This window comes from Daucus carota, chromosome 4 (genome assembly GCF_001625215.2).
Source record: "Daucus carota subsp. sativus chromosome 4, DH1 v3.0, whole genome shotgun sequence".
NCBI lineage: Eukaryota > Viridiplantae > Streptophyta > Magnoliopsida > Apiales > Apiaceae > Daucus > Daucus carota.
The window spans coordinates 31,218,493-31,244,071 of record NC_030384.2 but is presented as its reverse complement, the minus strand read 5'-3'; the positions used below and the strand labels follow the sequence as shown (position 1 = coordinate 31,244,071).

General features: G+C 34.6%; 3 protein-coding genes across 4 annotated transcripts; 2 read left to right on the top strand and 1 right to left on the bottom strand.

The window, feature by feature from the left end:
- Positions 1-1,615: 1,615 nt before the first annotated feature.
- LOC108217568 (agmatine deiminase) lies at positions 1,616-7,572 on the bottom strand. The gene is made up of 10 exons (XM_017390400.2): positions 7,415-7,572; positions 6,065-6,178; positions 5,871-5,960; positions 5,669-5,753; positions 5,525-5,580; positions 5,342-5,420; positions 4,212-4,346; positions 3,742-3,974; positions 2,908-3,066; positions 1,616-1,948 (listed from the first exon to the last, which is right to left on the bottom strand). The coding sequence occupies exons 1-10, from the start codon at positions 7,499-7,501 to the stop codon at positions 1,862-1,864; spliced, it is 1,125 nt and encodes a 374-aa protein (XP_017245889.2). The 5' UTR covers positions 7,502-7,572; the 3' UTR covers positions 1,616-1,861.
- A 2,427-nt stretch (positions 7,573-9,999) lies between these two features.
- On the top strand, positions 10,000-19,380 carry LOC108217561 (inorganic pyrophosphatase TTM1). 2 transcript variants are annotated; one of them, XM_017390392.2, is made up of 12 exons: positions 10,000-10,276; positions 11,558-11,920; positions 13,559-13,673; positions 14,180-14,375; positions 14,514-14,627; positions 14,739-14,912; positions 16,054-16,248; positions 17,015-17,137; positions 17,208-17,317; positions 17,417-17,531; positions 17,882-18,148; positions 18,733-19,380. In XM_017390392.2, the coding sequence occupies exons 2-12, from the start codon at positions 11,584-11,586 to the stop codon at positions 18,949-18,951; spliced, it is 1,965 nt and encodes a 654-aa protein (XP_017245881.1). In that variant the 5' UTR covers positions 10,000-10,276; positions 11,558-11,583; the 3' UTR covers positions 18,952-19,380. The 2 variants fall into 2 exon arrangements, with proteins under 2 accessions (XP_017245881.1, XP_063947714.1); XM_064091644.1 differs by lacking the exon at positions 10,000-10,276 and adding an exon at positions 11,143-11,252 and having other exon boundaries at positions 18,733-19,089.
- Positions 19,381-20,786: 1,406 nt separating this feature from the next.
- On the top strand, positions 20,787-24,507 carry LOC108217564 (enolase 1, chloroplastic-like). Its single transcript, XM_017390396.2, has 7 exons — positions 20,787-21,367; positions 22,047-22,354; positions 22,600-22,754; positions 22,831-23,148; positions 23,602-23,748; positions 23,836-23,886; positions 24,115-24,507. The coding sequence occupies exons 1-7, from the start codon at positions 20,967-20,969 to the stop codon at positions 24,178-24,180; spliced, it is 1,446 nt and encodes a 481-aa protein (XP_017245885.1). The 5' UTR covers positions 20,787-20,966; the 3' UTR covers positions 24,181-24,507.
- Positions 24,508-25,579: the final 1,072 nt, after the last annotated feature.

The following is a 25,579-nucleotide window of genomic DNA, read 5'->3' as shown; positions in this document are numbered from 1 at the left end:
AGATACACATTAAAAAAATGTGTGATTATATATGCGCAAGACTTGAGCGCGTACTGAAAAGATGAAGAAGATGATAAATGGATTAGCATCTTATCGACACGCATTCAAGAAAAAGGGCGCACTATCCGGTATATATTATTTGGGACACATTACTTGAATATTAGTTATTTTAGGTTTTTTCCCCCTTCAAGAGGGGGTTAAATTTTAATATTAAAATACATTGAGTTGGTAGTCTTTAAAATATATATATATTATTTTATTTTTTGAAACAAGTATTTTATTTTTCTAGAAAAGAAAAGTATTTTTATTAATCATAAATATAACTTGGACAAACTCCCAACTGCCCATACAACCAAGTTAGAAAATAAATAACATACTAAAAATAATTAGTTATTTTGTTTCCTATTCGCTTAACACATTGAATATAAAAATTCTTAAAGTTAAAAATAAAATCAAGGATATTTCAAACGATCCAAATTGCATCAATATCCCAAAAAGCAGCGTTCACAATTGACTTTACGGCATAAAAATCATTTAGTGTTCAAAAATTCTAATCGCATTAATTGGATTGGAGGAATGACATCCTAGCTATTTACACGCACCAGTTATAGATATGCGGAAAATGTAAACCCTTAACAGATGAACAATATTATTCGTGAAAAAATGACCTCTTACCATAATTATATTATCGGGTCAAATTTGACACGGGATTCCTTAGATTAAAAAATATCAACAAAAATCATTCTTAATAGATTCAACATTAAATAAATACAAATATAATTGAACAATAATATAGTGAAACACTTCAAAAGGAGAGACAAAAAACCACTCCAAAAATAGAGACATATGAACGCTCAAAATAGAGTTTTGTTGAAAAAGAATCAATGAAAATGAAAGAAGCAAGGGGTTGAGACTTTTCACACAAGAAAAACAGTAAAATTTCCTCGACGAGATTGAAAAAGGACAAAGACAGATTTTTCACACGAAAAAAGCCAGCGAAATTTACTCAACTAACTTGAAAAAGGATAAAGACAAATGAGGAGGTTCGGCTCTTCTAAACCTGATTTTTTTTATCTTAATTAATCTGCAAAGATCAAGGAACAAACTAATTTGACTTTTGAGCTCCAGTCACAGAGAGTTGGAGAAGTGTCACACATCACACATGTTATACTAGTTCTAGATATCTAATCAACACATATATAATTATTGTTGGATGATGTTGAACCGCGATTTACAATAGTACTAACAAATTATATAAACAATTAATCTATATATTTTAAATTAGAAAATGATGTTACTCGATTTTCTTATAATAAATATAACTACAAATTAACACGCGTGAAAAATTTATAAATATTAGGTTGGGTGAGTGGCTCAGGAGTATCAGAACTAAAAACAAATGTGTTGCATCTGAGATGTGAGTCTCATGGGAAATATTTCCAGACGCACAACTTGACATTTCTTTAAGAGAACATAGACAACATGCAGGTATAGACTGCACAATGCACTGCACGAAACAAAAAATTTAGAAAAAAAATAAAATGATAATGGTCAATCCCTTCCAAATCATTGAACATCATGCTTACCTCGCTGAGTTGCAGCGGAATGCAGAATATTTAGAAACTAGAAACTTCTTTAATACTACATAGAAAATATGTCAAGGATCCCGGCTGATGAGTCCGGTAAACGTTTGCAAAATCAATTAAAACCATGACAATTGTGGTAATGATTGTTACAGAAGAAAAGCCGTAAATAAAATGGCGTTCTATGTCTACTAACATTTCTGCAACTGAATACATTGAGAAGCTGCTCTGTCGACACAGATGCATGGTCAGCCACATGTCAATCGACTTGGTAATGATCATGGACAAGCAGGTTGCTGTTGTGTGATACAGTGAATATTTCCGCCACCCAGAACAATCTCCCTCGCACCTTCAATTCTTACAACCTTCTCAGAAAACAGAAAACAAATTTTTTAGTAATGGGAACAACTAAAGATGACGATCAAATAAACAATCATGTTCATTTGAGCATGCAAGCATGCACATATTAAGTTATCCAAATACGCAGCAACTTGTCAGCCCTTGTATCTTTCACTACCAGTTTTAAAGAACTCATTAATGCAGTAGAAATTATGAACCTGCCATCTCCTAGTTAATAAAATACATACAAATTATTGAGAGCTAATCATTGCAGGGTACTATTAGGACAACTATAGATAATTATATTGTTAACTATGAATTGCACATTGTGAACAGTGCACCTTCTTTCATGTGAAAGCCTTGTGCCCAAGTTTAGCCAACCTTTGGCAGTGTCCAGCCATTATTTGTCCGAGTCCTCTTTGGTCTTTCTTTATATATTTTAGCAAACTCAGCTAGTAACATACTTCAGCTAATGAAAAATCTATTTCGGTTCTTCGTTTGGTTCAAGTATCTAGAAGTAAACAGGCTTAAGGCTGCAAGGACATCCACCTATATCACTCCCATAAGGTTATTGTGGTTGGTGAGGATTGCATAGAGGATGATTCGACATGAGAATTCCACACTCATACAATAGTCATATGGGATGATAAGACACAATTACCACAAGAGACTGCCCCACTCTGACAATCTCATATTAGAAAGCAAAAAAAAAAGAATCTTCGGTGGAAGTGGAATCAATTATATCTCGAAAAGCAAATGCCTTCAAGATTTAAAAAAAAAAAAAAAAACTAAGGTTCTTGTTGTGAATTTTCCTTTATTAAAAAAAAGAGAAGAATGATATCAATTTTCAAGGTAATTTGAAATGCAAATGCAATGAGAGATTATTTAGAACATTTAAATTTCAGCATTGTGCCGGCCTCCATGAATTTAATTTATTATTGAAACATTATTATATAAACAAGAAACAAACTGAATAACTGCTTACTTCGTTATCTGGAAATGCCCGAGACAAGACACGGACGGCTTCATCATCCCACTTTTTATCCCCAAACTGTGGTGCAATGATAGCTCCATTGGCAATGTAGAAGTTTACATAGGTAGCAGCAAGCCTTGTACCTGCCAGTCTAGGTTTAGCATCCCCATCCTGTTTCAAAGAAATGAGCAAACTTGAATACTCAAAAGATGAGCACAGATAAATCACAAATGAATCTTTATTGTACAATCTCAGAGGATCAACATGCGGAAGGACTAATAGATTTGAAGGATTAACAAAGAGAGTTATATGCATGAATATTTAATTTTAAAATTACAATCTTGCAAATTTACCTTTTCTACAATGAAGCGGGTAGTTGCGGGGGGATGGTAAGATGATATTACAGGTACGATTTAAAAGAGACCACAAAAAAGATTAGTTATTGTAGCATGTTTGTATAAACACTTTATCCTGTCTCAATAAGATTCCTTTCCACAAAATAGAAAGAAATAACAAATAAGTGTCTATCTCTAGTTTACATTACACGTTATAAAGTATCGAGTTAGTATAGTGTATTATAAATGACACTAATTATGAAGTTCTCTAGAAGATATCAATAAATGCTATGGTTTGCTACTATAGTCTCACTTCCAGCTCATGCACAAATTGAGAAGCGACATAAGCTGGTAATGTAAAGCACTAAGCAGCTGTTTTGGTTAAAAGCAGCAGGAAATATAGACGACTCCTATTAAATTCAACACACTTTTCTAAAAGGGAAAATTGAAATGAGTAAAAGCCATTGATAATCAACAGATGGAGCCTAACTTAGTCCAGATAATACTGCACCTGAATAACTCCGTCAGCTTCCTCCTGAGTCATGTAAAGTGGTCCAGGAATGTGGAGTTTAATGATATGAAATTGTCTACCATTAGCATCTGTAGAGTTGGAAAGAACAGACAAGGCTTCGGCACCTCTCTCATAATGCGGATCTAATTTGTCATCAGTCCATGATAACAAAACCACACCAGGTTTAACAAAGCAGCACATATTGTCCACATGACCATTAGTATCATCATCACCTGTAAAACCATGCACAGATTTTAGTAATTACTATAAGCATAAAATAATAAATTTAAGATTTATAGTTTCTTCAAATTTAAACTGATGATACAGAGGTAGGGATAAATAGATCAATCAGATACCCATGACAAGAATACTCGGATAAAAAGTAAAAAAACTTACATTTCCTTTATCAAGAAAACATATTACTTAAGGTGAATGACATGAGAAAACATTCTATGGAGGTAAGTAGGTACCAAATAATCCACGAGGCAACCATATAATCTTCTTGACACCCAAATATGCTTTAAGTTCATCCTCAATCTGTACTTTAGTAAGGTGTGGATTCCTGTTTTTATTCAAGAGGCACTCTTCAGTAGTAAGACAAGTTCCTGAAGTAAGCAAAGCAAACAAGTTATATATTTCAAATATTGCAGTTATATTGATGGTAGACATCTCTTAGATAGTACCGTTAGGCCTTATGCATGTATGTACTAAAGCAATGTACTGATAACAATTAGTAGTTATGTTTTTATAAATAGAGTGCAGCTTCCAGAGTTGATGTTAACTGAATAAGGTATTCTACAAAGAAAGTGGATGTAGAAAGAGTAGTTTTTTCAAAATTAACTGGTAACAAATATCTACAGTCTTATTAAAATTGAATGTTCTGAAGCGGTCGTACAGACAAATGTGTGAGAAGCTATTGTAAGCATCGATTATACTAAAGTGGGACAGGTCTTTGATGTTTAATACTAGTAGCAGCCATAATATTAATAGGATGACAACTGGCGAGATGATTGTGGATAAAAATACTTTATTAACTGGAGAAAGATAAGTAGCAAGAACTGAGAAGTACAGATATCGTCTCTAGAAGCTAGATATTTACTTTAATGTTAGAAGCGACATAAAGTTAGTTGTTAAAGTAGTGTTCCCTGATACTTCCTCAGTTCCAAATTTGATGATCCCATTGTCTACAAGATACAAAAATGATAACCGAACTCCCAAGTGTGCAAAATCACTAAACACTATCCTAAAATTCAATTAGTTAATACAAACAGTGATATGTCACCAATGTTTCTGATCAACGTACTTTAGGGTTCCAGTTTGCTCATTTCATAAACTGGCATGGAATCAGAAGCAATCCATAGCATACAAGACATTTTTCAGTTTAATCTATTATTCAGCATATTGCAGAAAACAATTGAGAATAATAGAGTATTGTCTTTATAATATATTGCAAGTCGATTAAGCGATCCTTGAAAAAATCAAAACAATTATAAAAAGAAATTTCCCACTACAGAAAATGAAAATGATATATGCAAATTTAGTGATACACACATTCATATGCAATGGAAGACTTATATCATCCATAAGTAACAGCACTAACCTTCTCCATCAACATGGATGCTACCGCCTTCAAGAATAATAGATTGAGGAAACCTAGGAAGCCTTTCAACAGAGAGTATCTAGTAAAAAATTGAAACGTAAGGTAGGTGAGGCCTTATATTAGTACATAGTTACTAGACAAAAACATTGAGAATGAGGACCCAGCAATTTGTCAGTTTCACACCTTTTTAGCAACAAGAAGGTCGAGACTCCAATCAGTGTAGCAACCATCCTCAGCACCTGTAAGATCAGGTGACCTGGTAAAATGGTAACATGAAAGCATGCGACATCACATTAGTGAATATAAATGCACAAGAAACAATCTTACCACCCCAGCTGTTAAAGTTCCAATCGATGCCAGCAACTTTATCTTTTGTACTACCTGGTCCTGATTTGCTCTTGTTCACAACAAACTAAACAAACAAGAAAAGTAGCCATCTCAGCATTTATCTAAAAGTTCTTCAGATTAGAACACCTGGAGAGAAAAATAATAATAATAATAATAATGGAAAAGAGATGAAAGAACTCACAGTTGGCCCAGTGTCCCGAAACCAAGAATCATTCATGCTCATTTCGATGACCCTGACATTATGTGGTAACTGTCTGCGTGCATTGTCCCACTGACCAGAAGTAAAAAATGTCCAAATTATGTACCTAGCAAAATCGTGCCACAGATAGCTAATACAACAGATTATCATGATTTGAATAACCAGACAATACGAACCTGAGCAGCACTAGCACAGACGGTGACTGGCTCAAATTTTGAAATTGCAGCTGCCACCTTCGCAAATACAATCTGAGCATGCACGGCATTATCTCGCCAGTTATCACCACGCTCCTACATGTTATAGTATTTCTTTAGTATGACTGCATATAGCAAGTATATTCTGAGATACCATAATCACACTATGTAATCTTACTTCCACAAAAATAATGAACTTGCTACAGTTTTGAGCAAGAGACCAGAAAGCAGAAAGAATGTAATCAAGACAGATCAATTCAGAAAAAGTAAATTGAATAATTTCAATGTTATTCACTTGCTAAAGCATTTGAGATGCTCAATGACAATGATTAGATATTTAAATAAAACTTTGTAACACTGATGCCTTAAACTCCATACCAAGAACATGTTTATACTATATATATATATATGGGACCAGGTCCCTGGCATACGGCTGCCAGGGACTGGTTAACCAACACTCCATTTCCTGGCCGTTGGATGCATATCCAGCGGAAAAGCGCTGGACGTGGGAATCCCTGTCCAGCGCTAAAAAAGCGCTGGACACATTAAAGTTTTAATAAGATCCTGGCCGCTGGATATGCATCCAACGGCCAGGAAATCGGCTGTTGGTTAAGCGGTCCACAGCAACCGGTTGCTGTGGACCGCTACCCTATATATATATAGTATCCATGTTCTAATACAAATCTATGTATGTAAAGTCCAATTTAGCAAACTGACATGGAAGAAAATCAAACGCTTTAAAAATTGACTATTACCCAAATAATCATAAACAGGCTTTTAGCAACTTGCAATAAAACACAAAAAAATACCCATCATATCAAATACAAGCGGTTGACGGGAGAAACTGGTTAACAACAGATGTGGGCCTCATCAATGAAGCGGTCTAGAAAAATGATAAGCCCTTAAGTCTTCGGTATTCATTTATCTTTCAAGTAGTAGGGGCTCATTAATGAGATGACCCAAAAGAATGATGAGCTCTTAGGCTCATTAATGAGATGACCCAAAAGAATGATGAGCTCTTAAGTCTTCCGTCCTCATTTATCTTTCAAGTAGTGGGGGCTTATGAGGGGGCCTAACAGGATGATGAGCCCTTACTACTTCGTGAATAATCACAAGCCTAATGTACTTGCTCATAGAGGTGGATGAGGCCACCTTGCTGATTCATATCTGAATATGAGCTTGCCAAGGCCCATGTCAAATTTGGGCATAACACAAGCGTAATCATTCTAACCTTCAATATATAAAAAAATCTGAAACAATTATTAAAGACCCTTATCTTAAAAAGCAGCAATTATGTAAGAAGAAAATATAGATACAGGCATATTATCTTACAGGCCAACCCAGCCAAGTCTGGGAATGGGGCTCCCATTCAGCAGGCATGTGGAATCCATTGCTTACTGGGGTTCCTTCTAAATTCATTACACTCAACCAACGCCCTCGTTTTGTTTGTCTGCCGATGAAAGGAGATAACAAAGTTCTACTTAAGATATTATCTTATAGTAATATATGCGGCACAGGAGTGACTTACAATTTTTTAATAATTTAATATATTTTAGTTTAATCTTGCTTCACAAATATATGTTGATATAAAGAAAAAGGTTAGTAAATAAATAATAGGTGAGTTTGGATTAATGTATATGTTAATTAAGTTTGATGATTTTTTTTTTTGAATAAATAGAACGATGAATATGTTTGGTTGGTTTAATATACCAAGAAAAGAAATCCTTATATTTCAAAGATGTTTTTTTTCAAAAATATCTAAATTATAAATTAACTTAAAAGTTAAGATTATTCAGATTTAATATGTTACATACTGAAATTGTGAATTTTATTTATGTGTAATATAATATAGTTTTTTAGATTGTAGTGTATTATGATGTGCATATGTGGTGATGAATTGTATAATTATACATAGGAAAAATAAATTTTTCCGTCACCCAACTTATTGTGTATTTAGAAATTTGCCATTGAACTATAAATTTTTCCCTTTTTGTCACTAATGTTAGTTTCGGATTTTTTTTGTCACTAAAGTCAGGTTCGGATTTGATCCTTGGCATTATATTACTCTTTTTAGCATTATTGAAACATAATGGCAGTCCGCAATATTATGGTGATCTGATGTGTGTCTATATCTTTATATGTAGTACTCCACATGAGCCCTAGGTATTTATCTTGGAGGACGAGAGTTTGATACGCATTTTAAGGCTCCTCGAAGATTTAGTTTTATAAATTATTTTAATTTTTTTTCTGAATAAAAATTTAACGTTTGAATTTCTACACTCAAAAAGAAAATCTCAAAATTAAGTTATGGAATTATGTTTTATAAGAAGTAGGAACCTTAAAATACATGTCGAGCAGTGGAAAAGAACTATAAAAAATGAGAAAGACTGAGGGAGTAATAATAACATAAATGAGCGGTGAAATCGAGAAGAATTATAAATTAGAATTCTAAAAATTCATTAAATCATCAATCTGGAATCAATGAATTCAAACAATTTATCATCTACAACCAATTCTCAGGTAAAACCGAGTCAATTGATACTATATTTTTGTGGAGTTCAACCACCAATTTAGATATCATATAAACCTCAAATCAAGGTTAAGAAATTCTATAATTATCCATTGTCTATTTTTCTTTTTATAGTATTCGTCGTTATTATTGTACAATAGTATAAATAATTATAAATGACATCTAACCTTGATTTTTATGAAATAATATATAATATAGACAATAGACAATCGTAATTTTTATTCAGAAAAAAAATTAAAATAATTTATGAAACTAAATCTTTTAGGTCTCTTAAAATCCGTGTCAAACTCTCGTCCTCCAAGGTAAACTACACAGGGGACATATGAAGTACTATATATAAAGATATAGACATATATTTAATCACCATATATAATATATTGCAGACTATAACTTTGTTTTAATAATGCTAAAAAATTAACATAATGCTTATAATCAAATCTGAAACTAACATCAGTGACAAAAAAATCTGAACTTAACATTAGTGACTAAAAGAAAAAAAAAATAGTTTAATGGTAAATTTCTAAATAAACAATAAGTTGAGTGACAAAATAATCTATTTTTTCTAATTACACACTACATTAAGTTGCACGTAATAGTTATTTTATCACTGAAGAACAAATACACTATATGTTACAATAAATTTTACTCTATTTTATAGTCAACTAATCCAACCTAGAGATGGGCATTCGCCCCGCCCCGCTCGACCCCGATCCGATCCCCGTCCCGTTCGGGTCGGGGATTCGGGGAATTTTTCGGGGGCGGGGCCGGGATCGGGGAAAGTTTTAAAAAAAATTCGGGGATCGGGTCGGGGGTCGGGGATTGATGTCTCCCGGCCCCGATCCCCGACCCCGATTGTGTATATATATAAATAATAATATATTTATATATATTATACTAAATATATTATTAAAAATAGATAATATAATAAAAATTAGAAAATGATCTTTATTTTTATTGATTGATTATAAATATATTGTAATATAATATATTTTATAATGTCGTTTATTTATATCATAAATCAATTTTAATATGATTTGATATTAAAAATAAAAAAAATAATATTTTATTAATATATTAGGAGTTACTAGTTTGTTTGTTTATTAAAAAGTATATTATATCTCATAAATCTATAATTATTTCTTAAAAACTAAAATTACCCGAATCCCCGCGGGATCCCCATTCCACATTCGGGGCAGCGATCGGGGAGGGAAATAATCCCCGTTCGGAGTTCGGAGCGGAGTCGGGGATGTGTATTCAACTCGGGGTTCGAGGTCGGGGATAACACTCCCCGTCCCCGAAGTGCCCCGTGCCTGTCCCTAATCCAACCCCGACTTTAGCAAGATCGGTTCAAATTTTATAAAACCGGCTTGCATCCGACCCGATCCGTGGCCTCGCACCGCAATAAAATGCCACAATGGGCATATGGAAGAGACTAGAAGTGTAAACAAAGTAGGTCGCAGCCCACATCACAGTCGCCCCCCACCGTTTGTTTCACCACGTACCCTTTTTCTACTCTCTTCGATTCTCTCCGGGTGTCTCTCGCTCCACCCCATTTCCACCATTTTAATCAGACTCTGCGCCTTTTTCTCAATACCCCATTTTGATTCTATTTCATCTTTGAAGCTCACAAATCACAGACTATCCAAGATACTCTACTATAAAAGGTTTAATCTCCAGTACTTTCTTAACTTCTTAACCTCTGATTATTATTATTTTTCATGTGATTTTGTATTTCAATGATGGGTTATTGATCATTTTGTTCAGCTATATCTTTTTATGAGTTTGTATTATTTTGTAAGGAATTTTGGTTATTGGTTTTATATATGAGCAGCTTGTTCCTTTGGTTAAGTGGTTTTTATTGGAGGTATTTGTGTTTAGATTTATTTGTTGTTATCTTTTAATTAATTTAATTGATTAGTTTTTTATATTGCAAGTGGGTAAACTTTTTAACCAGAACGTAGAGATACTGAGTAGGATTAGGAGATAATTTGAATTTGGATTTTGAACAAAATTGAAGTTGAATTCATATGCGTTTCCATATTAGTGTATTATACTATTTATTTTCACTCTCGGTTGCATGGTTGGAAAGAATTTAAGTGATTCGATAGCTATCTGTTACATTGATGAGTGCCTGTGCATGGAAGTTGCGCATGAAACAGAAGGAAACAACATACTTTAACTACCATGAGCCTTAAACACTGACTTTGACATATTATGGTAACATTGTTGTTGAAAGAATAGGAAATAGAGAACTTTGTCATAGCTAATTCGTTGACGAATTGTTAAAAGAACTGTGTCATTCTATCATGGCATACTTCTCCGTGATTGACCAAATTTATCTGTTAACCTCGGTCTTAACTCTTGAAAAGCCAACATCAAGTGTGCTTCTTTTATTTGATATATTGGTTGGTGTGATCTCCAAGATATTCACACCGCAAGCTACGATCATTTTTGTATCTAGTTGGTGGTAATTGAAAGTGGAAGCACGATTCACGACTACTCTTACTAATGTTTTTGAGATATTACATGAAAAGTTATGTAACGAGGAAAATATCTGTAAGTTAAGTTTTGTTCACACATACAAGTCTTGTGGATGGAAGACAGAAAGTTTCCAGTGAAGTAACATATAGCATGCTCAATGTAAGTTCTTCCGCTGCATTTTTAGCTAGTTGTAAAAGGGGATAAGTAGATGTGATCATATGATTAATTATTTTGGTATTTGGGTAAGTCTTATTCTTGCATCACTTGTTCAAAAAAAAAAAAAAAGAGAAGGGAGGTTATAGATATGTTTGAGTCCTATATTAATTCTAATTTCCCATTAAATAAAACTATATCTACTTGCATAAGTGTTTTTATTTGTTCACCTTGTTTGCTACAGAATTGTTGAAACATTGTGATGCAGCTTTTTCATTCTTGTAACACCTTCTCAACTTTACTTTCTGCAGCATAAGAAAGTTTTTCCATACTAAGGATGTCTGAAGCTGATTCTCATAGTGACTCACCCAGGCGACGCTCTGGCCTACTAAGGGACCAGGTTCAAGTAGTTAAAAGGAAGAATTCTGATCGTTATGAGATTGTTCGAATTCAGGATCCTTTGTCCTTTGAAAAGGGGTTCTTTATAGTGATTCGTGCATGCCAGTTGTTGGCTCAGAAGAATGATGGTATAATATTTGTTGGGGTAGCAGGACCTTCAGGGGCTGGAAAGACTGTGTTCACTGAAAAGGTTCTCAACTTCATGCCCAGCATTTCGGTCATAACCATGGACAACTACAACGATGCCAGTCGTATTGTTGATGGAAACTTTGACGGTAAGTTTGTATTGTCATATCTTCAGCTTTGTGCTTATCCGTGTATAGTTGTTTTTGGTCATTAATATAAGGGATATTCACAATGGTACCTTCTATTTTCACTTTTCCAGATGGTGTCTTTCTTATTTCTAACTTACGATTGGTACCCTTGTATTTTAAATTATGCGTATATCATGCCATTCAGTTAACTAAATACTAAAATTTAAGTAAATGACCGAATTAGCCCATTAAACTTTATTTTTGCTGCACAGTCAGTCAACACCTGTAAAAAATATCATCATCAAAATATTTGAACAAAACATAGTTTAAAACTTTGAAAAGTGTTTGAAAAAATATTCTTTATGATACACTTGTCCAATCAACTTCTTAAACAAATACCTTTATTTTTTTGACATCTACTACGTGGTACCTTTATACGATCGTTTGGGTGATAGAATGGTATGTTATATATGAAACTGAAAATATAAGGGTATAGCTAATAACTCAGAAATGCGAAATGACACTACTTGAAAACGCCCAAAACAAAAGGGTACCATTGAAAATTTCCCCCAATTTTATCACATAAGCATATATTTGAGAGACAGAATAGTCTCAGAATGAATTGAATGCATTGAGAAAGATTTCTAGATTAGTGGATACCCCTCAGCCTTGGTAAAATAGTGGAGACAAATGTGTGTGTTGAGTACTTAAGTTTTTTGTAGCTGGACCCCGTTCAAAACATACATGTATGTGTGTGTGTGTGTATATATATATATATATAAAACATATACATGTGTATATATATATATACATATACAGACACACACACATATATGGTTCTACTCCAATAAAAACCAGTTAAATAGAAACCAAATAGAAATAAATGCAGTGGGAAGGGTTGTGGGACCCGGTGATAAACCTTGAGGTGGGCCTTGGTGAGGCCAGTAATGCTGGGGTGAGAGTAGTGGGTGGGGCCTAGTGGGGGCTCTTGGGCCTGTCCGGAGATTGTCAGAGGCGTGTTGGAAGTCTTGGTGAGGCTCTAGTGAGCTCAAGGTGGATTTAGTGGGACTGGGGATGGGCCTAAGATGGATGATGTCATATTAGGGGCGAGTGATGTCAAATAAGGTGGTGGGTTATGTCATAGGGGTTTTTTCTTGGTTTCTATTTGATCATTTGCCTGTGTGAGTGTGTGTGTGTGTGTAGAACTCTAATGTTCATATGAGTGAGAGTAAATGGGCAAGATGGCGATTTTAATTGTTTAAGGGGACAAGTAAATCTGTTCCTAGCGGTAGAATGTGACAATGTGCGTCTTCTTGACAGCACTGCTTGTTAAATAAATATTGTCTCAAAAATATATTCAAATGAGTCATGATTCCATCTGTATCTACTTTTCAGTTGACGCGATCTCTAATTAATATCATCCATCATACCTGTGATTTTTTGAAAAAGGTATCTGTCCTCAATTGTTGCCAAGAGTAATGATAAAACGTGACGTGATCTTACCTATGCTGATACTGTTTTTTTGTCTGCACTGTCAAACACCTTTATGGCTGCTTACATTCTATTACTTCAAAACCTAATTATTTGATTAAATATAGTCAAAATGTAGATGATCTTTGTCAAATATTGATGGATGTCTTTGTTTTGGGCCTTTGGCAGATCCACGCCTGACTGATTATGATACTTTACTACAAAATATCCGTGGTCTGCAAGAAGGGAATCCTGTTCAAGCTCCTATATATGATTTTAAATCTAGCTCTCGTGTAGGATACAGGTTGATAGTCTCTCCTTTCAATTTAGCAACTTACTACTCTATCTTCCATGGGTAGAATTAGTGGTTATTGGGGCCTCAAGGTAGTTTACACTCTTCTGAGGCTCTGCCACTCAATTAGTAGAAAAAAAATTAGAAATAATGAATAAAAAAAGAAAGTAGGGGTTGATTTCCCTTCTAAACTTATATCGGCTTTTATTATGGGGAAAAAGCTAAATGTACTTTGTGTTGTATACTGTTGGTCGCATATATACTGAAGTGCCATAAATTGCACATGCAGTACAGTCTAGTTATGTTCAATAAACAAAATAAAAGTATATAAAGTTATTAAAATAAAATGAGCACCATCTCTCTCTCTCTCTACACACACACACAAAAAAAAAATTATTATACAATCCTGTTTTTAAATCTAAAAGTCCATATGTATAAAAGTTTCAATATATAAATATATAATGGTGTTGAATTATTTTTTTTTATCATCACCAACCTCATCATATAACATATAACAGGACAATTGAAGTCCCTAGCTCCCGCATTGTTGTCGTTGAAGGTATATATGCCTTGAGTGACAAACTTCGGCCTTTTCTGGATCTCCGTGTTTCTGTTACTGGTGGAGTACACTTTGACCTTGTGAAACGGGTTTTCAGAGACATTCAACGCGCTGGACAAGAGCCTGAAGAGATAATTCATCAGATTTCAGAAACGGTTTTTTTTTTATTATATCTGTTTAGATTATTAATTTTGTATATTTAGTTTTATGTATCGTCAAGTTATATACCTTTTTTGTTATTTACTTATAGATTACATATTTTTAGTTTTATTCCTTAACATTCTTTTTCACAGGTATATCCCATGTACAAAGCTTTTATAGAGCCGGATCTACAGACAGCACATATAAAAATCATCAACAAGTTCAACCCTTTTTCTGGTTTTCAGAATCCTACATATATATTGAAGGTTATATTATTTTCACATATTGTCAAAATATCTTAGTTATATCAGGTAGATTCTTTCTACTACTTCCTGCACTACATCTTGCCACTGAGTCATTGCTGTTTGTTATTCTAGTCAACAAAGGCAGTGACTGAAGATAAAATTAAAGAAGTTATATCTGACGAGTACAAAGAACGTACCGAGGAAACGTATGATATATATCTTTTACCACCTGGTGAGGATCCTGAAGCATGCCAGTCATATCTTAGAATGAGGAACAGGGATGGAAAATACAAACTTATGTTTGAGGTACGTGCTTGGCATATTTTAGATATATGTTTGAGGTGTTAGTTGTGTTCTCTTGTCTTATATTTAAAAACCATATATTCATGTACTTGTATTTTAGATATCATGTTTATTGCTGATTACTGATCTAAATTAAGCATTGATGGGACAAAATCAAGAGGTTAAATATCAAATTGGTCACTAAAGTGAAGACCAGATATAAATTTGTTCGTCGATCTCAATTGGGTATCATTTGAATTTTTAAAGTCATAATAAATATCAACATGTGCATCCAAATATGTGTTCAGGAAGTAAAACTAGTATTTTATCGAGTTCTCTGCATTTTTTTGTATGCTACCACAACCAAATGAAAAGTTGCGAATTCTAGCATCTCAGATTATATTTTTAGATTTAAATAAATGTATTTACTATTTGTTTTAAATATTATGATTGATATAATTTTAAAAAATATCAAATATAGAAAAACTCTAGATTTTTTTTTTTGCACGATACATCCGAGAAACAAAACTTTATCTATGATTTGGTTCTCCGTTATTTTTTTCAAATTTTAATAATTTTAAGTTTATTTTTACTCAGTTTTTAATTCAGAACTTGCAAAATTGATATCTATATCAACTTAAGTGAATGAAATATAGTCTGTTGAAATTGGTGAACAAAGTGATATTTGGTCTCCACTTCGATGAACAATCTGATATTTGACCAAAATCAGGGCTTCTTTGTGTTTCATAAAAGTAGGGGCGCTAAAACTATGCTGGCTCTGACATTCAAGTAGAAAAGTGCACATTCGTTAAAAGAAAATTCATTTGTGATCGCTAAGCTGAATTTCAATTGCCAAACTCTGTTTAGATGTTCAAGGTTTCCATTATTGTGCACAGTTTTATAGTATTTGTTAGAAATGATATTGTCTATAACTTATAACTTTTAAGTGATATTGTCTAGTTTATCTTCTAATATCATCTGGAAGTAGATAATCCCTGACTAGAATGGGAGTTCGAAAGATATTGACTCCGGCTTTACTAATTAATTAATTAATTTGCTATAGGCCGAATTAACTATTGGGCTCTTCTACATAAAAACATATTTTAGCTTGTTGATCTGTTACTAAAATTACCATTGACTGATCTATTCAACTTGTATCTTTCAGGAATGGGTTACCGATAGTCCATTCATCATATCACCTAGAATTACTTTTGAAGTAAGTGTACGCCTTTTGGGTGGGCTAATGGCATTAGGGTACACCATTGCAACCATCCTGAAAAGAAGCAGCCATATATTTTCCGATGACAGGGTGTGTGTAAAAACAGATTGGTTGGAGCAGATAAACCGAAAGTATGTTCAGGTAAGATGATTAAATATTCACACTAAATACAATTAAACTATGTTTCATAATCTTTGATTGAATTTTACTCTTCTTACTCTGCATTTTCTTTCCACCTGATGGAGGTTTAATGGCTGTACTTCGGTGAAAGTAATTTGTTATATAATATATAACACTTGCAATAGGACATTTTCAAAATTTGAGTTGGTTCTATGAATGTATTTTTCATGACACCGGTATATTATATTCTTAAAAGATGTGAATCAGTTCCGTATTCGTGTAATAGAATTATTGCAGGTTATGTCGCTATCACATTTGGTTGCATGAAAAATCATTTTTTTTCTCCCATTTGATACTTCCGTGAAAATTAGAATGTCCAGTAGTAGAATCTTCTAGCTTTTCTTTTCATCCCGTTGTTACTGATATGGTAAAAGTTTCTGACCCAATTAAAATATAAGCTACTTACTACAAATAATTTGTAAGCTAATGAGCAACCTCATGTTGTTCTGTTGATATTGGATAAGTACCTGTTTTGCAATGAAAGCTTGAACAATGCATATTATTCTTTCTTCCCCCTTTTCACTTTAATTTAATTGTTGCCATGCCTTTCTATGTATACTAATGCAAGGTTCTTGTGGTCATAATATCATTTAGCTCTGTCAGTTTTCATGAATTGTTTTGGTCCGGATGTGCAGCGGCGGCGGGCTAAATATTTTATACCATGTGAACTCCTATCATTTTACAGTAATCGAATTTATGACTTGTATATCTGGCTCTTGGTGAGAAGGTACAAGGAAGAGATCGTGCACATGTCAAATTTGTAGCAGACCAGCTAGGCTTGGATGGTTCATATGTTTCTCGCACCTACATAGAACAAATTCAGCTGGAAAAGCTTGTTGATGATGTTATGGTATGATACTTTATACTGCCTAGGCACTTCTTTCAATATTCTTATTCATGACTAGACAACCTCTTTCTAGGCGTTGCCTGATGATTTGAAGACAAAGCTTAGCATAGACGATGACATTACAAGCCCGAAAGAAGCCTTATCCCGGGCCTCTGCAGATCAAAGAAGCAGATATCTCAATCGGTATTTTTTACTTCTTTGGTGCCTTAAGTATGTGGATGCATACACTAGATGGGGATGTTCTATGGTATTATAATTTGGCGCTATGATAAATTTGTGCAGATCACACTCTCTGTCAGCACGTGACAAGAAACTACCCAGGCTGACAAAACTTGATGTAAATAGCAGAAGATTTGATGACAGAACCCCGGAATCACCAGCTGCACTTCCGAAGCAGGTATTCTCATCTCCTTCATTAAAATGTGCAATTACCAGAGGCAATGAAGGCCTCACTTCCAATATAAAACATGTCAATAAAGGTACCCCACCTAGTGTTATCAGACAGTAATTCAAAGATGCTAATTACAGCATGACTTGAGAACTAGACTACAGAATTTCTTCCTATATCTGTATTGGATTCTTTTCGATTTCATATCAGTACATATTGCTGCTTGCATAATCAGATACTCAAACCTGCAACCTATTTTCTAAAGCTATTTGCTCCCAATACTCTACTAGTGCATCTCCCTTTCTTTGGGTTGCACATCATTAACTCTGCTTATAAGCTTGAACTTCTGATTGTTACAGGGTGTGATCACTCAACTCTCGGAACAAATTACTACACTAACTGAAAGAATGGATGAGTTTACTTCCCGTATCGAGGAGATAAATTTCAAAATCTCAGCCACAAATGCATCCTCTAGCCAACAAAATTTGGCTGTGCATGCTGAAAGCTGCAATGGTACCGCACAACCTGCCCTGTTCATGGCTGGCAATGGTGCAATGAATGGTACACTACTTCCTAGTTCTGCGTCCTCTTCTCAATTAGCAAGGGAATCACCAATTATGGAAGAGGTACGAAATGCAAATCCATTCTCTTTCATTTGTTTCAGAAAACAAGTGGCAGTACATAAAGTTTTTAGTAGTATATTAACTGAATAAGCACTCCAATGAAGTTGTGGTTATCTCATGTGCAAGATTCTTATTCTTCTTTGCGACCAGTTACATGGCATTTTATTTGTTTTTAAATCAAGCTAAATTTTCAGAAGATTAATCAAATGATTATGTTATGCTAAAGTTCAGATTTCAATTATTTAATTCAGCTCTGATAATATTGTGTTCACAGATTTCGTAATATTCTTTCATTTACTTTTTCCCATGCATAAGCGCAGATTCAGGAAAAACTTTGTTTAGGTTGTACACGTCGGATGATGTGGGAAAATATACCTTTGATACCATGGGTGGTTTGAAGTTTACATTAAGACCGCAGTTCATAGTTTTGTATATACATACCCGGGCATATGTGTGTGCTCAAGGGACATAATCTTTTCATGAACTCGCATTAGCTATTTTTATATATCTTATCATGAACCCTGAGCTTAATTTCACTCAACTTTTGTGTTCACATCTGATTCAAAGAACTGTTGTTATGTGAACAGATTTTGCTCATTGGAAGGAGCCAACGCCAGATCATTCATCAAATTGATAATATGAATAACATCCTGAGGGAATACTCTGATGAGAGGTCTCGCCAAGGAAGAACAGACAGCACAGGCAACATCACATATGTCGAATCAATTGGCATTCCTGCAGTTCTTGGTTTGGTGATCGGGGTTTTTGGTGTCTTATTGTACAGGAGTATGGCATCACACAAGTAAAGCTTGCTACACCAGAAAGTAGTTCCTTGACGCAACATACCAGCAGAAGTACCAGCATCACTTTGTCATGGTCTTCATCCAAATATATAGGAAAAAGTTGAGTAACACATACTGGCTGTCGTACCAAAAAGTTGAATGCATATTCTCTGTCGTACCAAAAATTGCTGCTCTTTGGAAAAACAGATAAATAAGCACACTGCAGCCTGTTCCTTTGCTGATAAGTGTTTATTGACAAATTGAACTTCTTTCTGAATTGATTTCAGTTTCTCCGGAATTTGGTATACAAAAGTCACCCAAAAGGAATAGGTTATATTAGGAAGTGATTGATGTAGGATACTTTCTTACACAAACCCTAATATAGATCTAGTGTAAATATTTCACTGCTACAGAACCAAGCTTTTCAATCCTAATATAAAGTTTTTTGCTGGTCATGAGTCTAAGAATAGAAAATCTCCTCACTGTAATTTGGACAAGCTTACAATAGCATCCAATGGACAAATATGAAGTGGATTATTGTTTGAATAGGGTGACGAGGTTGCCAACATCTTTAGCAATCTTGGTTGTCTTTTCATCGGAGATGCAAGAGTGTCCATATGTTTTGATACTTTCTCAAATAGTTTGTCAACTTTTTGCAGATTTTGCTCAAATGATTGAGGTATATTCTTTTAGGTTCAAAAGGTTACACATTTTTGTTTGAGGGCAATGTACTATACTACATTATTTTTATTTTTAATTAAAAAAATTAGTTCACTTTCTAAAGTTTTAAAATATATTCTTTTAGTATGTGGGGATTATTTAGACAACTTTTAGAGTTGTTCCTAGAGCAGTTCTCTAGTCAAGGTTGCTCAAAGTGATATATACATGGAAACGAAAGTAAACAGTTGATACTTTTAAAAGGTAATTGCAATTTTGACCGCCCTGACTTTAGTTCAAAAACGATATTGTGCCCAGTATTCATATTTTTGGAAACTCAAATAGCACCTCTTTTACATTTCAAGAAAGATACGCATTCCACTTCGTTAAATTTTGTTAAAATACTTCCTACGTCTCAATTTACATGTTTCTTTTGCTTTTCGAGTAGTCAAATTGACTAATTTTTGACCAACTATTAAAAAATATTTATTTATTACTTTAGGAAATAAAAAGTTACATATTAAAATAGACTAGATTTACTAATAGTTAGTCAAAAATTAGTCAATTTCACTCTTCAAAAAGCAAAAAAAACATTTAAATTGAGACATTTGTAGAATGGAAGGGAGAATGACTATCATTACTTGCTCAGATTTTGGAAATGTTGTTTCTCTTCGCATATCGAGACATGGATTCAAATTCGACAAACTGGTTTGCTCATACCTAGTTTTTCTTTACCACGATTACTTTCCCTAATTTTTATTGCATGTGAACTGATGATATAGATAAGCACGTTCTTGCAGGAAGCTATTAGATAATTACCGAACACTAATATGATTTATGTGATAACATCTTTTTGCAAAAAAAATTTCCGGACATCACAACAGTTTTGAACAGTTTTTCCAGACATATTATTATTTAATAGATTGTAAAAAAGTGAAAAAAAAAGTAATAGGTAATATTAGTCTTTTATATCTTAAAATTGAATTGTTTATAAAAGATTTTGAAACAAAAAATTGAAAAAAAATTCAAAAAATGATAAAGAAATGAATGAGATGGACTAACCGTAAGTGGCAGTAAAAAAGAAATTGCTTAACATTACGAATTTGGAGTATAAATACCCCTTTATCAATGAGTCAAAGTTAAGGGTTACAAACCGCAATAATATCTTTTTATAATGATATAATTTGTGAAAGTTGGCGAGCACATTGACACACGCGGAGACCTAGGACATGAAAAGTAAAGTAAAAACAAACACACTCTCGCGCTTTCTTCACCCGGCGGATTTTCCCATAGACCCTCCTCCCTTGTTATTTATGTCTAAACCCCTCACCCCTCTATAATTTCTACACACAACCTCATCATCATTTATTTTTGATCTAACAATGTCAATGGCTTCTCCATCTTTGATCAAACCCATCTTCTCCACTTCCCACAACCTCCGATCTCCCTCCCTCCCCACCCTCAAATCCCGCCCCTTGATCGTCCGGAGCTCCGTCTCCGGCGTTGCGGCTCCGGCCAATGCCGCGTTGACTAAAGGGTCGAAGGTGAAATCAGTCAAGGCGAGGCAGATTATAGACAGTAGGGGTAATCCAACGGTGGAAGTTGATTTGGTGACTGATGAGCTCTACAGATCAGCTGTTCCCAGTGGGGCCTCCACGGGGATTTATGAGGCTTTGGAGCTGAGAGATGGTGATCATAGTGTTTATGGTGGCAAAGGGGTGCTTAATGCTGTTAGAAATATTAATGAAATCTTGGGTCCCAAGCTTCTTGGCGTTGATGTCAGGTCTCTATTTCTTTCTTTTCTTCTTTTACTTGCTGATTTACATTTTACAGAGCTGTGCTTTTATTGTTAAATCATTGCTTTATTTATTGTTTTAATGCCTATAGTGTTTAATTTCACTTGTTAGTTTGTTCTCATCGGACAAATAATTGGCAGAGAACTGTAGAGAAATATCCTTAAGGTTGGCAATAATGATGTGAGCTTAGGTTTGTTGTGGATCAAATTGAAGTATGATACATCTGAGATATATATTAGCTTTAAATAAACATGCATTATTCTTGTTTGTGGCAAGAGTTTACTAGATGTTGTTTCTTCGGTGGCTAATTGATTAGGATCTCAACTTAGAAGCTTACAAGTTATCACATTCTCGTTTTTTTTTAACATCTAAATTATAGTCTTCTCCTTTGCTCATTTGCCTCTACGAATAAGCAGTGGCAATAATATTTAGAAACAAGTTTGTGTGATATACTTGCAGCCATATATGAATAAGAAAAATTAGATATATCCTGGCGAATTCTGCAGAAAAAGTTTTTAATATAAAAGATATTTTGATATAATGATAGAAGTTTTTCTTACAATTACGCCCACGACAGACCCTTGGGAATATTGTTAATTGGCCCAGCCATTTCGGGTTAAGAAGATGTACCCTTAATATCTGGAACTCTCCTCTGTCCATGTATAGGAATCAAGCTGATTTCGATGCCATTATGTTGGAGATTGATGGAACTCCTAATAAGTCAAAGCTAGGGGCTAATGCCATACTTGGAGTATCCTTAAGTGTATGTAGAGCTGGTGCAGGAGCCAAGGGAATACCTTTGTACAAGCACATTCAAGAGATTTCTGGAACCAAAGAACTTGTGATGCCAGTTCCAGCATTCAATGTGATTAATGGAGGTAGCCATGCTGGAAACAACTTGGCCATGCAAGAATTCATGATACTACCAGTAGGAGCAAGCTCATTTGCTGAGGCACTCCGCATGGGTAGTGAAGGTTAGCAGGCCACTTATTCCTTGTATATTATCCTAATTCCTAGATGCTGTTGTTGGATATATTCTCCGACCATTCCTACTACCAACTATCAAGTCAGCTTGTCAGAGTTCTGTAAACATGTAGATACATGTTTGACTCTTTAAACCCCTAATCGTATAATTGAATTGAAATCCTTCGTGTTTTTGAGTCTTGTTTAACGTGTTGAGCAATTTATTATAACGTTTGGCTATCGGAAACTTGTACAGTATATCACATACTGAAAGGCATCATCAAGGCAAAATATGGACAGGATGCCTGCAATGTTGGAGATGAAGGAGGTTTTGCACCCAATGTTCAGGATAATAGGGAAGGACTTCTATTGCTTGTTGATGCAATTGAGAAGGCTGGTTATACTGGCAAGGTATGCCACAGATTGATGTCCTGTGCAATCACATTTGTGATTTGGTTTCTCATTTAGATTTTGCAATACTATGCAGATCAAGATTGGAATGGATGTGGCAGCCTCAGAGTTTTTGACAAAAGATGCGAAATATGATCTAAATTTCAAGAAACAACCAAATGATGGTGCTCATGTGCTTGCAGCTCAAAGTCTATGTGATCTTTACAAAGATTTCGTTAAAGAATTTCCAATAGTGTCCATTGAAGATCCTTTTGACCAAGATGATTGGAGCTCATGGTCTTCTTTGCAGTCATCAGTTGATATCCAGATAGTAGGTGATGACTTGTTGGTAACAAATCCAAAGAAAATTGCCGAAGCTATACAGAAAAAAGCATGCAACGGTTTGCTACTAAAGGTGACTATGAAGTTGAGCTTTACAGATGAATTATATGTACATTTGGAGTTTTTCATGGGCGTCGTCTTGTTGATGTGCATTTACTTAGTTTCTCTGTATCATCTGATGCCTCATTCCACATACCTATCTGTACCATTTGATGCCTCTTTCCACAAACCAGCTTGAAGTATAGCCTTCTATTCAAGTACATATGCCTATACTCTAGATAATATTCCTAGCGATAGGGAAATTACCATATTCACTTGTTGATTTAGACCTCATTGATACCTTTCTGCATCTTCTGAGATTCTTGTGTAGGCGTCTTTTTTACCTTTTTGTCCATACTTAAATTTGTTAATTTGTCCTTCTGGTAGATGTATCACATTGCCTGTATGTTTCATATTTGAGCAAGTTTGCAATTTTAGATGCTGAAGTTGCACCATAGGATCATTTTGACCCTCACACAAAATGCAGGTTAACCAGATAGGCACAGTAACTGAATCAATTCAAGCTGCTCTCGATTCCAAAGCTGCTGGGTGGGGTGTGATGGTAAGCCATCGGAGCGGTGAAACAGAGGATAATTTCATTGCTGATCTGTCTGTTGGATTAGCTAGTGGACAGGTATGATAAATATGTATCCTTGTGATACACGTGAGTTGCTAGGATTTTAGAAAATCCTTCTACTGACATTTTTCTTTTTCTTGTTAGATCAAAACTGGTGCTCCCTGCCGGAGTGAGCGGTTGGCCAAGTATAATCAGGTAAAGATTGAAATTGAATATTAAAACTATTTGTTTTCAATTTGTTTTAAAATCAATATATGCCTCTTAAGCTAAAATTTGAGTTTTGGCCCGTAATGACTTAAAAAATTTATGCAGTTTGTGGCAAGACTATCTTGCTTCTTGCTGTAATTCTACTTATTTCATTTTGCATGTCTGTATATATTGCAAGTAGTAGCTAACCTGCTGTTCAAAACCCACGTGTTGCAGCTACTACGCATTGAAGAGGAACTTGGAAATGTTCGTTATGCAGGTGAAGCATTCAGATCACCTTAAGACAAAAGAAAGCTTTACATGGTTTTCAATTCAAATAAGTACTGAATCAGGCTTACAATCTTCCACAAGTCCCTGAAGGCGTACCAAATTGTTTAGGAAAAATAGAGATCTCTATGGGTAATCCAATCGGCTTAATACGATGTGCTCGTCTTAAAGGTCAAATAGGAAGTTGGTACACTATTGTTACATGCTTGTATCTTTTGTTGTCGTCGAACGATGTAAACTGTCTCGTTTAGGGGGATCTTACCCTGTTTCCGAACTGTATTTTATGTCATTTATACCATCAATCTATTCCTGCTAAAGTTGCAAAATCCACAGGCAGTCAAACTCTCATGTTTCCTTTCTATTTTGAGCCCATAAAATTTAACTTACAAAATATTGTACATTTTATACTCCCTCCATCCCTCTGAATTCCGTACGTTCACTATTTGGCATGTATTTTAATGCTTTTATAAAATATGGTTCTTTAACTTATTTTTATGATTTTTTTTTCTGAATAAAATTTTCAGGAGAAAATTTTCTAAAATTAAGTTATAGAAGTTCTATAATAGAACTATATTCTATAAAAACATTAAAGTGCGTGCCGTTCGTATACAACTCAGGGGACGGAGGGAGTAACAAATCTCACTTGAAATAGGGCGTTAAATATCGTTCGCACTTAGGAGACGAGTCAGAAATAGCTCAAATGAATCCATGCAAGCTCATTTTCAGTCCGTTTGCATTACTTTCAGATTAAAGACTTGATAGTTTAGAAGCATGTTTGTATGGGGGGCCTTGATAGTTAGAAGCTTGTATCGGTCCAGATCGGGTGCAAATATATGTTACTTAAGTCTTATTCAACAAATGAACAAATGACTTCCAGAATCGTTGGATTAGAAAATAAATGGCGTGTGCATATATTTGCTACTTAAATCTTATCTAACAAATTATTTCCGGAATCGTTGGATTAGAAAATAAATGGCATGGATTTTAAAAGAGCGGCCAAAAAAAAAACACAGTCCGTCTCTGTTTTTTTTTTTTGCCTGCGGCTCGGGATGGAGAGTTATAGAGCTAAAAATAGGAAGGTTAATGGTGATGCGAGAGTTGGTTCGGTTGATAATACGAGAAGTAACAATTCGAGGGTGCCTGATGAACACTGAAGAAAAAGTCTCAACTTGTTGATCCCAGAAGTATTGTTAATGCTACGAAGAAGAATTGATTGCAGCTGGTTTGCCTTCTTGGCTTGCTGGAGTCGCTGGTGAATCTATAAAGGGATGGGTTCCACGTCGAGTAGATACTTTTGAGAAACTTTGACAAGGTAATCTCTCCCTGTCATATTATGTGGTTTCTTTTGACTGTTGGATGATCAATTTGACCAAACTTTGACCATCAATTAAAGAAAATTTATTACTCTGATTAT

What these genes read in the sequence shown, in the direction of transcription:
- LOC108217568 (XM_017390400.2), bottom strand. Translation starts at nt 7,501, where the DNA reads ATGAATTTAGAAGGAACCCCAGTAAGCAATGGATTCCACATGCCTGCT. An exon ending in TTCGGGACACTGGGCCAACT is followed by an intron (nt 5,754 to 5,870) that starts GTGAGTTCTTTC and finishes TTGTTTGTTTAG; the next exon opens with TTTGTTGTGAACAAGAGCAA. An exon ending in GGGCATTTCCAGATAACGAA is followed by an intron (nt 1,949 to 2,907) that starts GTAAGCAGTTAT and finishes TTTTCTGAGAAG; the next exon opens with GTTGTAAGAATTGAAGGTGC.
- LOC108217561 (XM_017390392.2), top strand. Translation starts at nt 11,584, where the DNA reads ATGTCTGAAGCTGATTCTCATAGTGACTCACCCAGGCGACGCTCTGGC. An exon ending in TGTTGATGGAAACTTTGACG is followed by an intron (nt 11,921 to 13,558) that starts GTAAGTTTGTAT and finishes GGCCTTTGGCAG; the next exon opens with ATCCACGCCTGACTGATTAT. An exon ending in TAAACCGAAAGTATGTTCAG is followed by an intron (nt 16,249 to 17,014) that starts GTAAGATGATTA and finishes CTTGGTGAGAAG; the next exon opens with GTACAAGGAAGAGATCGTGC.
- LOC108217564 (XM_017390396.2), top strand. Translation starts at nt 20,967, where the DNA reads ATGTCAATGGCTTCTCCATCTTTGATCAAACCCATCTTCTCCACTTCC. An exon ending in AGGCTGGTTATACTGGCAAG is followed by an intron (nt 22,755 to 22,830) that starts GTATGCCACAGA and finishes AATACTATGCAG; the next exon opens with ATCAAGATTGGAATGGATGT. An exon ending in TTGGATTAGCTAGTGGACAG is followed by an intron (nt 23,749 to 23,835) that starts GTATGATAAATA and finishes TTTTCTTGTTAG; the next exon opens with ATCAAAACTGGTGCTCCCTG.